Raw genomic sequence first — 13,092 nt, 5'->3', positions numbered from 1 at the left:
ATGATAAACGGGGCAAATAACACAGAAAACTGAGACCAAACTCAAGATATCTAACTTTGAGATTTCAGAGAGATGAGGAGAAATGGAAAAACAAATCAGCAAAGCATTTTGAACACTAGTGCCCCAAGATTATAGAGCCAGAATGACTAACAAATGATCAAAGTCCTCAGAGCCTTGGCCTTTATCCTGGAGAGGTCCATGACTATGGTAAATGACTCCTAATAACTTAAATATTAAAGGACAATTTTGCTCTCAAGCTCATATACACTCAAAACCCTACTCTCACAATGGGAATACTCAGCTTCCCATCAAAGCCCAAGCTTCTCTCCACATCTATAGAGTTTCCATGGAGCTGGCACAACCTCCTAGCTGACAGTTATGGTGGACCCACATTTGAGCAGAGAGGAAAGCCTCATGATCACCTCTCTAGGATCTCCAACACCAAGAATGGAATCAGTTACCCCCAAACAGCCTTGGCAAGCCAATCAAAGCAAGCTGAGCATAGCAGCTGTATATGCTGCAGTCTAGTTTCCCAGCCAGTGATGGTGCTCAGAAAATGGCTCCTAAACAACAGTAGGAGACCTATGTCCTGGAGTGAGCAGAATTGAGCTCCAGCTCATCTAGGAGAAGAAAGTTTAATTTGCCTTTGCATCCTGTTTCCAGATTGTTTCAGTCACAACGACAAGCAAAATTATTTGTGTGTTTTTTAACTTTTAACACAATTTAATGATTAGGTGAAGATCAAGCCATAGAAAGTTTATAATGCACACTAACTGTGGTTGTCTTTAATGGTTCTATGGGAATTGGGACCTCTGAGTAATTTAGTTTTCTGATTAACTGAGAAATAGCCTGAAATTACTTCCAATCCAGAATCTTAGATCTGGATGGGATCTACAAGGTCATATCCTCCAACTTCCTATTCATTGCAAGGATGCCTTTTGCCCTTATCCCCTGACAAATGGTTAGTCTGACTGTGCCTGAACACAGTCATGTGAACCATTCTGGTCTCATCTCCTTATGAGTGATGTCCATGCCATTTTATTTTCTCTTTTAGGTTTAGATCTGCATTACCATATGTCTGGGGATCCCCCAGTGTAGACACCCCCTCCCCTGGTGAAACTCAGCAACTCATCTGCAACTTACAGTCTTAGAGAGTTGCCTGAAATGTTAAGTAACTCCACCATGATTATACAGTTGAATCATACAGTTAGAAGCAAGACTTGAATCCAGATTCTTCTGATTTCAATTTCTGTCTACAAGACTGACAAAAGGGGAGGTAGAAAGAGAATATCTAACTTTAGGATGCAAGTTACTGTTGCACCAAAAAATGTAAATGATAAAAAAACAAAAACTTTCCATAAAATCCATTACCAAATTTTAAAAATCTCACAGTCAGTTTTCAGTACTCACTCACAAGTAAATGGTTCTCTATCCACTGCAAATGGTTTTGTAACCTGGATTCATGAACCAGTTTATTTATTTTATATTTTGATTACTACATTCCAATATAATTGATTTCCTTTGTAATTGTGTATTTTTATTTTAGGCACTTAAAAACCTGATTTACTGAACTGTCAAAGGAGCCCATGACACAAGAAAAGTGAAGATCTCTTGCACTAAACCATGTTACTTATTCATTAAATTATTACACAGTTGAAAAATTGCCTTTCCAGTCTTAGTAATTATAGTAGGCATCTCACTTTGCTTTACTGAGTTATCATTAGAAACAAAAAATTGTTATTGTTCAGGGCCACAGATGGAGATGGAGTAGGTGTCAATGATTGGGAAGAATATATTACTGAGATCAAAAGAAACCATGGAGGTCTGTTGTTTGGGGGAGGGGGCTACTTAATCCCTATTTTCAGGTGGCATTTTTTTCTGTTTCATCTTCCTACTAAAGGCAAGTACAATTCCTCATAGTTTAGTTAATTGAAGGTACCATGAGACTGGGTTCCACTTAATTGAGAATGGAGTATATATGGCTTACAAAGAGTAGCCAGTTGGGCCTATAAGAGAAAACCTTTATGCTTCTTCTTTCACCCAGCTCCTGCCTTTCTTTTCACATAAAGCCAATGGGAAATAATCCTCAGAAGGAAAGGAAAGGATCTAAAACGAGAAGGACTTCTGTACTCTCTGAGACAGGAGGACTCGGTGAATTTCCAAAACAAGCACTTCCAATCAAATGGCTCTGACCATCCTTCATCAGGTCCTAAAGGGTTAGAGGCTCTAGAGAGCTTGGTAGGATGCTCCCCCTCTCCCTTCTGCCTTAGTACTATCAACTAAAAATTCAGTGACTCAGAAAGCAAGTGCTTCTGCTAATTAACTCTGATCATTTCTGAGGGGAGCTTTCATGCCTTGGCATAAGACTCTTATAAACTTCCTTTTTCAAAATCTAGTGAAATTTATCTAGATATGACAGCAAGAAAACTAACTGAATTTCGATTCCTGATATTGCTGTTCGAAAAGATGGTCTAAGTTCAGCCCTAAGCTTATGGTCAAACGAGCTGAGTTGATCATAGATTTCCTAGCTTCCCCAATCTTCCCTTTTTCCCTCCTTCAGTAGAATTCTCTGCTCCAACCCCCCTCCCACAGGTGCCAAATATCCTGACGCTTCCCCCCCTTGCCCACTTTCTAAACCTGTTCTTTACACAAGTCTAGAAACCAATTCGTGTTGAATTTTTGTCTATATATCCTCTGAACCTCTGAGAGAAGTGGAGGTAAGGGTCAGAGTGGAGCCAGGTGCTGGCCCTAGCAGAGGTATAATGCCCTGGGTGTGGCAGGGGGCAGGAAGAAAATCCCCCATCCTCTCCAAGGACATTGGCCTGCTGGAGCAAAGCCTTGGTCACCCCATACTAGTTACAGCTCTGAATTCAGCCCCCACTCATTCAGAACTAGGGATAATTCCCACATGTGCTGAGCTGAGGTTTCCCCATGTTCTATCTGTGAAAAAGGGGTCTGTCTGTCAAGTAAAGTTATGCTGCAGATACATCTAAGGAAATTCCTAACCCCCTTAATCTTTTCTCAAACACTAAAGAAGCAATCACTGGCAACTCTATAAGACTAAGGGTCTGCCAGTCTGTACCATAAGAGGGAGTTCTCTTGTCCCATAGAAATACAAACCCTAGACCTTCTCATTAAAGCAGTCCCCAACTGACAATCCAGTGCGATGGGAAAAAAGACTGAAATGAGAGGCAGAAGGTGGGAGTTGGAGTCTCATCACTGGCATTTTCTAGCTATGTGAATTTGAGCAAGTTTCTTAGATTTCATCATCTGCAAAAAGGGGGGGTCAAAATGCTTGTTCTCTTTCCCCCCCATAGTTTTTTTGGGGAAAAGGTCATTTGAAGCCATAAAGCCCTATGCATGACCTAACACTATCAATATTCCTGGCAATACTGGTTTAGCCTAGGCCAAGGTATAGGATATAGCCATACAATGCAAACAGACATAGACATCTGTTCTCCTGCAAGGACAGAGGTGCATAGCAGCTCTTCCTTACTTTATGTCACACCCTTCTGAAGAACATTTCCCCAGGCTGCTCAGAATTGAGGTTTTGTTGGAAGACCAAGACTTGCCTGCCTGTTAATTACATTCAGCCTTTCTACTATATCCCTACAAGGATATATCTTCAAAAGAAGTCTCCAGCTCTGCCGGAAGTCATTTTGGTTTTCTGCAATAATTACTTAAAGAGTTACACTTTTGATCACAGACAAGCAGAATGATCAGATTCTAAAACAATCCTTCAGAGATTGTTCCTAGAGAAAGAAGAATTGAGGGATAGGGAGAGAGGATGATGATGGGAGGTGATGCCATAACAAGCACATGAATTGGATTTGAGGGAGGGGGGCTGTTCCAAGTCACCAGCCTCACTTTCTCCTTTGGAGCCATGTGGATCCAGTGATCAGACATGGATCAGGACTACTGGAGATAGCTCTGGATATGAGGCAATCAGGTTTAAGTGACTTGCCCAAGGTCACACAGCCAGTAAGTATCAAGTGTCTGAGGCTGGATTTGAACTCCCATCCGCCTGACTCCAAGACCAGTGCTTTACCCACTGTACCAACTAGCTGCCCAACTTAAGGGTGATACAATAAGGGATCATGTGTGACTGGGCAATGACAAGAAAAAAATAATTCCTCAAAAAGGGTAAAATTTGAAGGAGTACTTGGGTTTAAATCCTGGCCCAATGACTTCCAGGCAATGCAGTGCATAGAATGCTGGGATGTTTACTTAGAGTCAGGAAGACCTGAGTTCAGATCTGGTCTCAAACACTTACTGGCTGTGGGACTGTGGACAAGTCATTTAACTGCTGTTTGCCTAGTTCTCTCATCCATGAAATGGGGATAATAATGACACCTATTTCTCAAGGTTGCTGTGAGGATTGAATGAAATAATAGTATCTGGAGCATAGAAATCACTATATAAACGTTTAGCTCTGATGATGATGATGGTAATCATCATCCATAAGGAATGGTCATCCCATCAAACACTACCTCAAGGACTGAGGGACCCAATCAAAGGCTTTTGTTTTCTGGGTCAGAGCTTCTGAGGTGAAGCCATAGAATTATGGTGGAATCGACTCATAAACAGAGGTTTGGACAAAGATTCAGATTTTAAAACTAGAACTAGAGGCCATTGAGCCCATTATGCTGATGAAGAAATTGAGGCAGAGGGTTCAATGACTTACTTCAGGTCACACAACTGTTAATGTCTGAGGTAGATTAGTAGATCAACCCAGTATATTAATAGTAGCAAGGAACTGGAAACCCAGCAAAGGCCCATAATCTGGAGAATGACTAAACAGATTGTGATACATGAATGCAATGGGATAATTACTTACTACAAGAGACAGTGATTATGATGACTACAGAAAAGTACAAGAAGACTCATATGAACTGATGAAAAATGACATAGATAGAACCAGAAAAATAACCTGAAGGCTATTAGAAATTTAAAGAAAAGAACAATAAAACCATTGAAACTGACTTCTATGAATGCTCAAACTTTACCTCAAGGAAGAACTCTAAGAAGATATCTTCCTTTCTTCTTTGCAGGCATGGGAGGCTGTGGGCATGGAACATGGTAGGGAGTATTGACTTTTTCTATGTGTTGGTTATTCTTATTAAAGTAGGTTTATAAAATCTCTTTTGTTAAAAAATTCTGTTATAGGAGATAACTCTCTGGGAGAGAGGAATACACCAAAAATGTAAATGATATAATAACAAAAACTTTCAATAAAATCCATTACCAATTTTTTAAAAAATCTCACAGTCAGTTTTCAACACTCACTTATGACAATATCAATTTCGATTCCAAATTGAGTGTGTTCTCCCTAGTTCTATTTCGTTGTCCTTGACTTGGTGGATCTTTAGTCCCTTAAGTTCTCAGTCCCAAATATGAACACAGTCATCCTCTCCGTATCATTTGACATCTTACCTGAGATGAGAAGGAAGATCCCACCATATTTATAAAGACGAGCGTTGACAAAAGGTGACCCGCACACCAGCAGGAATACCCCAACCAGGCTGGAAGTAATACCTAGCATGATGAAAACCGTCCAGAACCCTCGGTACACTAGACAAATGAAGAAGAAAATGGCATAATTAAGAAGATGCCACAGGTATAGCAGAAGGTCATGACTATCTACTGGACCATATGGGAGCTCCAGCAGCAATATGGTCATAGATACAGGGCTGGCAGCAGCTTGGTATGACTCAGATGCTTGCCCACACAGAACTAATGTTTCTCTTCCCTTCCAATTTGCTTTACCTTCCATCCCTCTCTCACAGCCAAATAAATCTGGATTGCATTACTTTGGTGTGAGCCTGATGATACAATTTTCCAAACTCACCTACATAACACACTAGAAGGAGACTGCCCAGCCCTAAGAAGCTATTATATTGGACCCAAGCCATAGCAAGTGAGTCCAAGAATTTAGCAATGGCTTCTCCATAGAGATCCCCTTCTTGGGTAAGAATTACACTTCATTTGTATATCATTTCAAACTTTAATCCCAAGGATCCAAAGTAAAATGGAACACTGATGACATCTGGATGATATAGAGTTATTTCCTCCTCAAATAACTTTGCTCTTTCAGGCAAACATGGCCTTTGGAGCCTAAATCACCAGCATAGGCCTTTAAGCTGCTCCTAGCTTTCCGGATGCAGAGGCGAGCAGGGAACTATCCCTCTTCCTCATTGCCTCTGGTGTTCTGAGATCACAAGGTGATCTACAATTCTCTTCCTCTTCTATCTGGACCAGAAGTTGGGGAAAATGTTTCAAAGCAAGAGCTGATCTCTACACATGGGCAGTTTCAAGGGTGTTTAAATTCATCTTTGCCCAGGACTAACATTGAAGTAATCATAAATATCATAATGTTCTGTGTTAGGATGGCATATGATACATTTTCAAAGCACTTTGCCATCCCTTTTCTCATGGGATGAAAGTACTTTCTCATTCCTAAAAAAAGAGAGTACCTTGCTTTTCTCTCCAGAAACAAAGCCTTAGTGTTTGATTTCATACCTGGTGCCAGACTAGAGTTCTAGAATGATTTCCCATTACTTCCCCTCATGTACTGTTTTTTTAGTCAAACTGGCCTCCATGCTATTCGGGATAACTGACATTCTGTGGCTCTGGGTCCTGCCCTGGACTTTGTATAGATTGTTCTCTTTGCCTGGAAACATTCTGCTCCCTTTAACTTCTGGAAATTCCTAGCTCCCTCCAGGGCTACCTCTTAAACAAAGTCTTTCCTGAGCCCCATATGTGTGTGTGTACGTCCCCCCAACTCCACCACACATTTTTCTTCTTATGAATAGGATTCTTCTTGTTACTTTTTCTCCTTCCTCCCACCTCGAGGACATTTCATGACAACTAAAGGCAAAGTATGCTGCATTCGATATAGTCTTCATTTTTTAAAAATTTTTATTTAAGGCAATGGTCACCCAGCTAGGTAATTATTAAGTATCTGAGGCCAGATTTGAATTCAGGCACTTCTGACTCCAGGACTGGTGCTCTATGCACTGCACCACCTAGCTATATATTCTTAGTTGAATTGAGACCTCAGCAATATGGACACTCCTTCCAGTAATGCAAATCATTCTCTAGTCATGCCTATTTAGCCTGTGCAACACTTGTCCATGTCTTTCCATAAATTCCCCAAGTCAAAGCCAACCTAGCACAACCCACTCATTGATCTTCAGACAATGACTTCACAGTTAGGACACCAAAATGCTAAGTGAATTATAATTCACATATATATATATATATATATATGTATATGTATATATATACATATATGTGTATATATATATATATATGAAATATATAGATTATATATGGCATCAAGATTGTGAGATTCATGATTCTCATTACCCTACAAAAAGTCATAATTCTGGCAACTTCAGACATATTAGAAAGGTCTTAAGGGCAGTTCCAGAAACACATATACTTAAATACAGAAAGATTCATCACCAACTAGGTCAGCCACTTGGGGATGCATCCCATCTGTGGAAACTTATGAAATAAGAACAACAACAAAATTTCCTTGAATTTGGAGCAGTAATGATGACAGAGTGAGAGTACAAGGAACAGAGGGAGGATATGTTAACCTTCCATATGGAAAGGAAAATCTCCAACAGCCATTAAGATGGAATGCTTTGGCATTATTTTTCCTTGGCAGGAATGAGTTCATGCCCTTGCTGCTACCTACTTCTACTTGGCTAGAGGACTTCAGGGCCACAAAACAAAACCAATGGACCTGTACGAGGATTCACCTGTATGAAAGTCCATTGGGACAATGGGTTTTGGACTATATCATGTGTACAAGTAGTTCTGTTCTGTGTCTAAAATAACATAAGGTTTTGGACCATATCACATGTACAATGTAGTTCTGTTCTGTCTACAATAATGTAAAGCAAGATGAGACTGAGTACAAAGGCCAGGATGGAGGAGAGGAGGAAACCTTAGGCCTAAGCACACTTTTCCAAACTCACCTGCAGTTGGATCATAAGAAGGATTTGGTAAAGGTTCCATAGCAATGGGCATAGGAAAGAGATAACCGGGGTGGCAGTACTTAGAACGAGGTTGGTTAACTATAAAAGGAAAAAGAAAGAGGATTAGAATCTAACAACCCAATCCAACATATGTCAAAGGAAAAAGAAAGAGGATTAGAATCTAACAAACATCCAATCCAACATATGTTAAGCCTCTGCAAATCATCCAATTAACAAATGGCAAAACAGATAAAGATAATTAGCCAGGATTTTATTATAGAGGCAGTTGAGGTTTAGTAGACTTGGGTTCAGAAAGGACTGAATTCAAATTTCACATCTGAAGTATATTGAGCAAATCGCACCCTCTATGTGTCTCAGGTAGCTGCAGAGCTATCTACTGAGTCACAGTGATGTGCAGTCTGCATTAGTGAAGGGAATACCTACGCCCAGAGTTCCTTTTGCACATTTGTATAATTGGAAACTGGAAAGACAGGGGTCCAATTAATGTAATCACCCTTGATAACTCATCTTCATGGAAGGCAGCAATGACATTGAGGTTTGAAAGGAAACAGCCCCCAAAGATGACCCCAAAGCCAGCAGTCCAGATTGGCCATGAAGCAGAATGGAACATATTCATAGTTTATCTATTTTTCAACCAAGATAATAGCCAACTCAAAAGATAAGAGTGTGCTGCAGCATACTCCAAAATGGAATCCATAATAACATAACCTGTGCCAAACCATCTGGAAGAGAACTGAGTCACTGGCTGCTTGAGGGAACTGGACAGTGTCTGCAGCAATGATGAGGGAAGTGCCATCCTAGGATATGAGTACTAGAGAAGCGTTGAGTGATTAATGAGACCGCTGCAATTAGTCATTAACAAGAGACCGCTTTTTTTCCAATGTTCCCTAGTTAAGAGGAGTATATCATAATAAGTGGACACTTGTCCCTACCCAAACATCTCTGGAACTCTTATTGGATTGATTATCATTATCACAAGGGGATCAAAATAATTGGACCTAATCTGCTTCTATTCTAATCAATGCCAAAGAAGGAAATGAGGATCTGTCAGCTCTCTGATGAAGTGTGCAATGAAAAACATGGAGTGCGCAGACAGCCTTCCTCTTAGTATGTCTCTGCACGTGCACCTAACACACTCTGACCCTCACCCAAAAAGGAGGCTCTCAGGGTGTCTGGTCTTCATGTTGGAGACATTTCTCTCAACTACACTGTTGTTCTCTCCTCAGTCTTCTCCACACTCTCAAAAGGTAGCCAAGCCCTTTAGAATCTTCCTTTTGCATTTGGTCTCTCTCCTTCTTTCACCACCCCATACCCCAAACCTGGCAGGTTAATCTTTCTAAAATGTCACTTTCATCAGGTCTCTGATCAGGCTTCAAGATCATACCAATGAAGGACACACTGGAAGAAGATATTTAGCCTGGAGAAGAGAAGGCCCAGAGGACAAAATAGATATCTTCAAGTATGTAAAGGACAACCATGGGAAATATGGACTAGACTGGTTTGGTTTGGTCCTAGAAAACAGAATAAGGAATGATGAATAGAAGTCACAAAGAAGCTAAATTATAGTTGTGGGTCAAGGGTAACGGACCACCTTGTTGGACAATAAGTATTCCTTTTCTTTGGAGATTTTCCAAGACTGAATAACCACTTAACAAGGGCATTTGATTTCAAAATTGGGTTGGGTTAGAAGGAGTCCAAAGTCAATTTTTAACTCTTAAATTCTGTGATTCTGCTCAAAGTTTTCAATGGATCCCTAGGGCCTAGAAGATAAACCTTCATTCATTAACTGTGCATTCAAGACTCTCCAGAATTTTGGACCAACTTATCTTTCCAACCTAATCTTCTCTGTTTCAGTTGGACAGGTCTATTCACTGTCCTCCAAACACCTTGGCATCTTTTATCATGCTCTGGAATTCAACTCAACTCAAGATACATTTAAGTGCCTCTTATGAGCAAAGTACTGCCCTGGCACATCCCTCTGCCCACTCTTCAGGCTTAGTTTCTACTCCTTTCCTAAGCCCTTCTGTGAAATTTGGTAACTCTTAGCTCCTACACAAATCATCACTGTCTGGCAATGCCTCTGATATCCCCATTTTGAATTATTGAGCTTTTTAATTTGTTCATAGTTTGGATTCAAACTAGACTGAAAGTGTCTTAGCCTCCTTGAACTCCCCTGTATTCTCCACAGTGCCTAGTAGAAGTCTGGATACATAATGGATAATAAATATCAGAAGGTCATACACTTAGCATGAGAAGTTACTTCATTTTACAGATAAGGAAACTGAGGTCTAGACTCTGAATGTCCAAAACTGAACTCATCATCTCCCCACCTGATTCTCCCCTCTTCCAAACTTCCCAGTGACTGTCAAAGGCACCACCATCTTCCCAGTCCCCCAGATTTGCAATCCAGGTCTCATCCTTGACTCCTCACTTGCACACCCCCCATCTATTAAGCCAGTGGTCAAATCTTGTCCATTCTCCCTTCATAATATTTCTCATATATATTCCCTTCTTGCCACCATTTGAGTTCAGGATTTCTTCTCTGCTTACCTGGATCATTATAGTAGTTTCCTATCGATCTCTTTTCCCTTCCAGTCCATCTTCCACTCAGTGACCAAAGTGATTTGACTAGGATATTCCCCAGCATGCCAAAATCCACTGATTCCCTTTCTTCTAAGATCAAATATCAAATTCTCTGTTATTGAAATTGCTGCAAACTTTTCCTCTTTCTCCCTTTCCAGTATTTTTCACATGAGACCCTTCCATTCACATACACATATACTGGCATACTTGCTGGTCATCACACATGGATGGTCCATCTTCCTTCCTCCTAAGTGTACTGAGTGGTCCCCATGTCCTCAATACTCTCCCTCTTCACCTCTTCAAATCTCTGGCTTCTTTCAAGATTTAGCTCAAAAGCCACTTCTGTGAGATGAACCAGTAGATACTGGGTATTTACATTATAAATATCCTGTATGTGCTATTTATATACAAACTATCTCCCTCAACAGAATGGAAGCTCCTGAGGGCAAGAACTTTTTTTCTTTTTCTTTATATTGTGATTAGCATGAGGATTTTTTACCTTTTTGTGCCATGGATCTCTTTGGCACATGGATCAGTTTGGTGAAGCCTAAGAATCCCTTCTCAGGACAATGTTCTTAAATGTATAAAATAAAATGCATAGGATTACAAAGAAACCAATTATATTGAAATAAAGATGTTCTTTTTTCCCATCCAAGTCCATGGACCGTCTGAAATCTGTCTGTAGAGCAAGGGGTCCATCGACCCCAGCTGAAGAACCATTGGCTGGCACACAGCAAGTGTCTAACAAATCCTTACTGATTGATGAATGGATGCTTGAGTTTTACAGGTTAGAGGATTATTCATTTGGAGACAGAAGGGATCTTAGAGGTCAACTAATCTGGTCCACTCATTTGACCACTGATGGAACTTAGGCCAATAAAGGTTAAGTGACTCACCGAAAGATCACACTGGTAGTGAGGAGTCAAGTCAGAATTTGAGCCCTAGATGAATTTAAATGAATCCAAAAGGCCATAGGCCTTTTATAGAAACTAGTGAATGTAAACAGAAAGTCGAATTCTCTGAGCACAGGCCTCTTAGACCTCCCCATATAAGGGAGCTTCCTAGAAGCCATGAGCAAGTCTCTCTTAGTTGTACTCACCAAACCAGTATTTCCAGATGTCCCCATGGGGTCCCTCTCCTGAGAACCAGCACCTCCAGAAGAAGCCTTCATGATAGAATGTGAGGACACCTCTTGAGGAATTGTGGTGAACATCTTTCTACAAGAAACGAAGCAAAGCAACATTTGAAGTTGTGGCCCTACTAAAGAGAAGACTAGCTTGGACATAAAGTTCTTAAACTTGTTGGAAATCTGCCTTAGCTTTCCAGGAAGAGGGAAGCAAACTAAACGCATAGACCTGGGCCCAGAGGATACCCTGATTCAGAGGACATAGAAATGGAAAGGTCATGAGAGATCACCCAGTGATTTAAAGATGGGGAGATGAAGTCTTAAAGAGGGAAGTAACACTCTCAAGGCCCCCAGTAGGTAAAGAGCAGAGCCAAAATTTAAACCCAGGTCTTCTGACAACAGAACACACCCCAGGGGCAGTTAGTAATAGTTTGAGGTCAACTAGTTTAGGGCTCTCCGGGAATCTATACTGGGCCCTTTGCTGCTTAGCTGTTTTATAGGTAACCAAGGCAAAGGTAAGGACCTTGAAGAAGGGATACCCAACAAATAGGCAAATGCATTAAGCTGGGATGGCCAATGAGCATATGGCACAAGAGAGATGGGATCCAAAAAGATCTTGACAGTCTCTATAACTATGGTAGAGAGCAAAGAGGGCAAAAATTAAAAGGGATATAGAGTCTCATACTTGGACTAAAAAATAATCAACTTCCCAAGTACAACCCAGGTAGGGGTGGGGGGGAGATATGACTGGGGATTAGCTTGCCAGAAATTCTTTGGAGATGCTAATGAAGTGTAAATTCAATAAAAGTCAATAATAAACTATGGCAGCCCTCAAGCTACTGGGAGCCTGTTAGTCTGCATTTGGAGATAAGCAATCTCAGGTTCAGATAGCCAACCATCCTGTCCAGGACCAAGTACACTCTCTGAGTGCTCCCTTCACAGGACATTGATAAGCAGGAGGGAATCTAGATGATAATGAGAAGGAACAGAAATGACCCTGAGGTCATAACTTGAAGATCCAGTGAAGGAACATGGAGATGTGGGTTGTGTAGCCTAGAGGAGAAAAACTCTGGGGAAGAGGCAAGGAGGGCAAGAAGCACTAAACCTGCTGTTGCATGAAAGAGAAAATGTACTCATTCTCTTTGACCCCATAGACAGAACTAGGCCTTGGGCCAGGAGGGGGGAATCATAGAAAAGCTCCATAAGAATAGGAATTGCCCCAAAGGCTACCTCAACAGGGAATGGCTAGGGTGGCTAGGTGGCGCAGTGGATAAAGCACTGGTCCTGGAGTCAGGAGTACCTGGGTTCAAATCGGGTCTCAGACACTTAATAATGACCCAGCTGTGTGGCCTTGGGCAAGCCACTAAACCTCAT

General features: G+C 41.0%; 1 protein-coding gene across 13 annotated transcripts in view; it reads right to left on the bottom strand.

The window, feature by feature from the left end:
• Positions 1–13,092, bottom strand: part of LOC141500161 (transmembrane protein 182-like) — a 266,580-nt gene that overhangs the window by 228,515 nt on the left and 24,973 nt on the right. For 11 of the 13 annotated variants that reach the window (XR_012471854.1, XR_012471856.1, XR_012471857.1 and 8 more), the window contains 4 exons: positions 11,692–11,809; positions 10,560–10,682; positions 7,989–8,087; positions 5,434–5,571 (listed from right to left, as the gene is read on the bottom strand). Coding sequence is in view for 8 of the 13 variants with exons in the window: in XM_074203123.1 (XP_074059224.1) it covers positions 5,434–5,571; positions 7,989–8,087; positions 10,560–10,682; positions 11,692–11,809 (478 nt within the window). In the remaining 5 variants the exon portion in view is untranslated. The remainder of the gene's footprint in view (positions 1–5,433; positions 5,572–7,988; positions 8,088–10,559; positions 10,683–11,691; positions 11,810–13,092) is intronic. The other 2 variants (XM_074203118.1, XM_074203122.1) reach the window with 2 other exon arrangements.

Source organism: Macrotis lagotis, chromosome X, assembly GCF_037893015.1.
Source record: "Macrotis lagotis isolate mMagLag1 chromosome X, bilby.v1.9.chrom.fasta, whole genome shotgun sequence".
Taxonomy (NCBI): Eukaryota; Metazoa; Chordata; class Mammalia; order Peramelemorphia; family Peramelidae; genus Macrotis; species Macrotis lagotis.
Note: the sequence above shows the minus strand (reverse complement) of the source record. Positions and strands in the feature narration are given on the sequence as shown.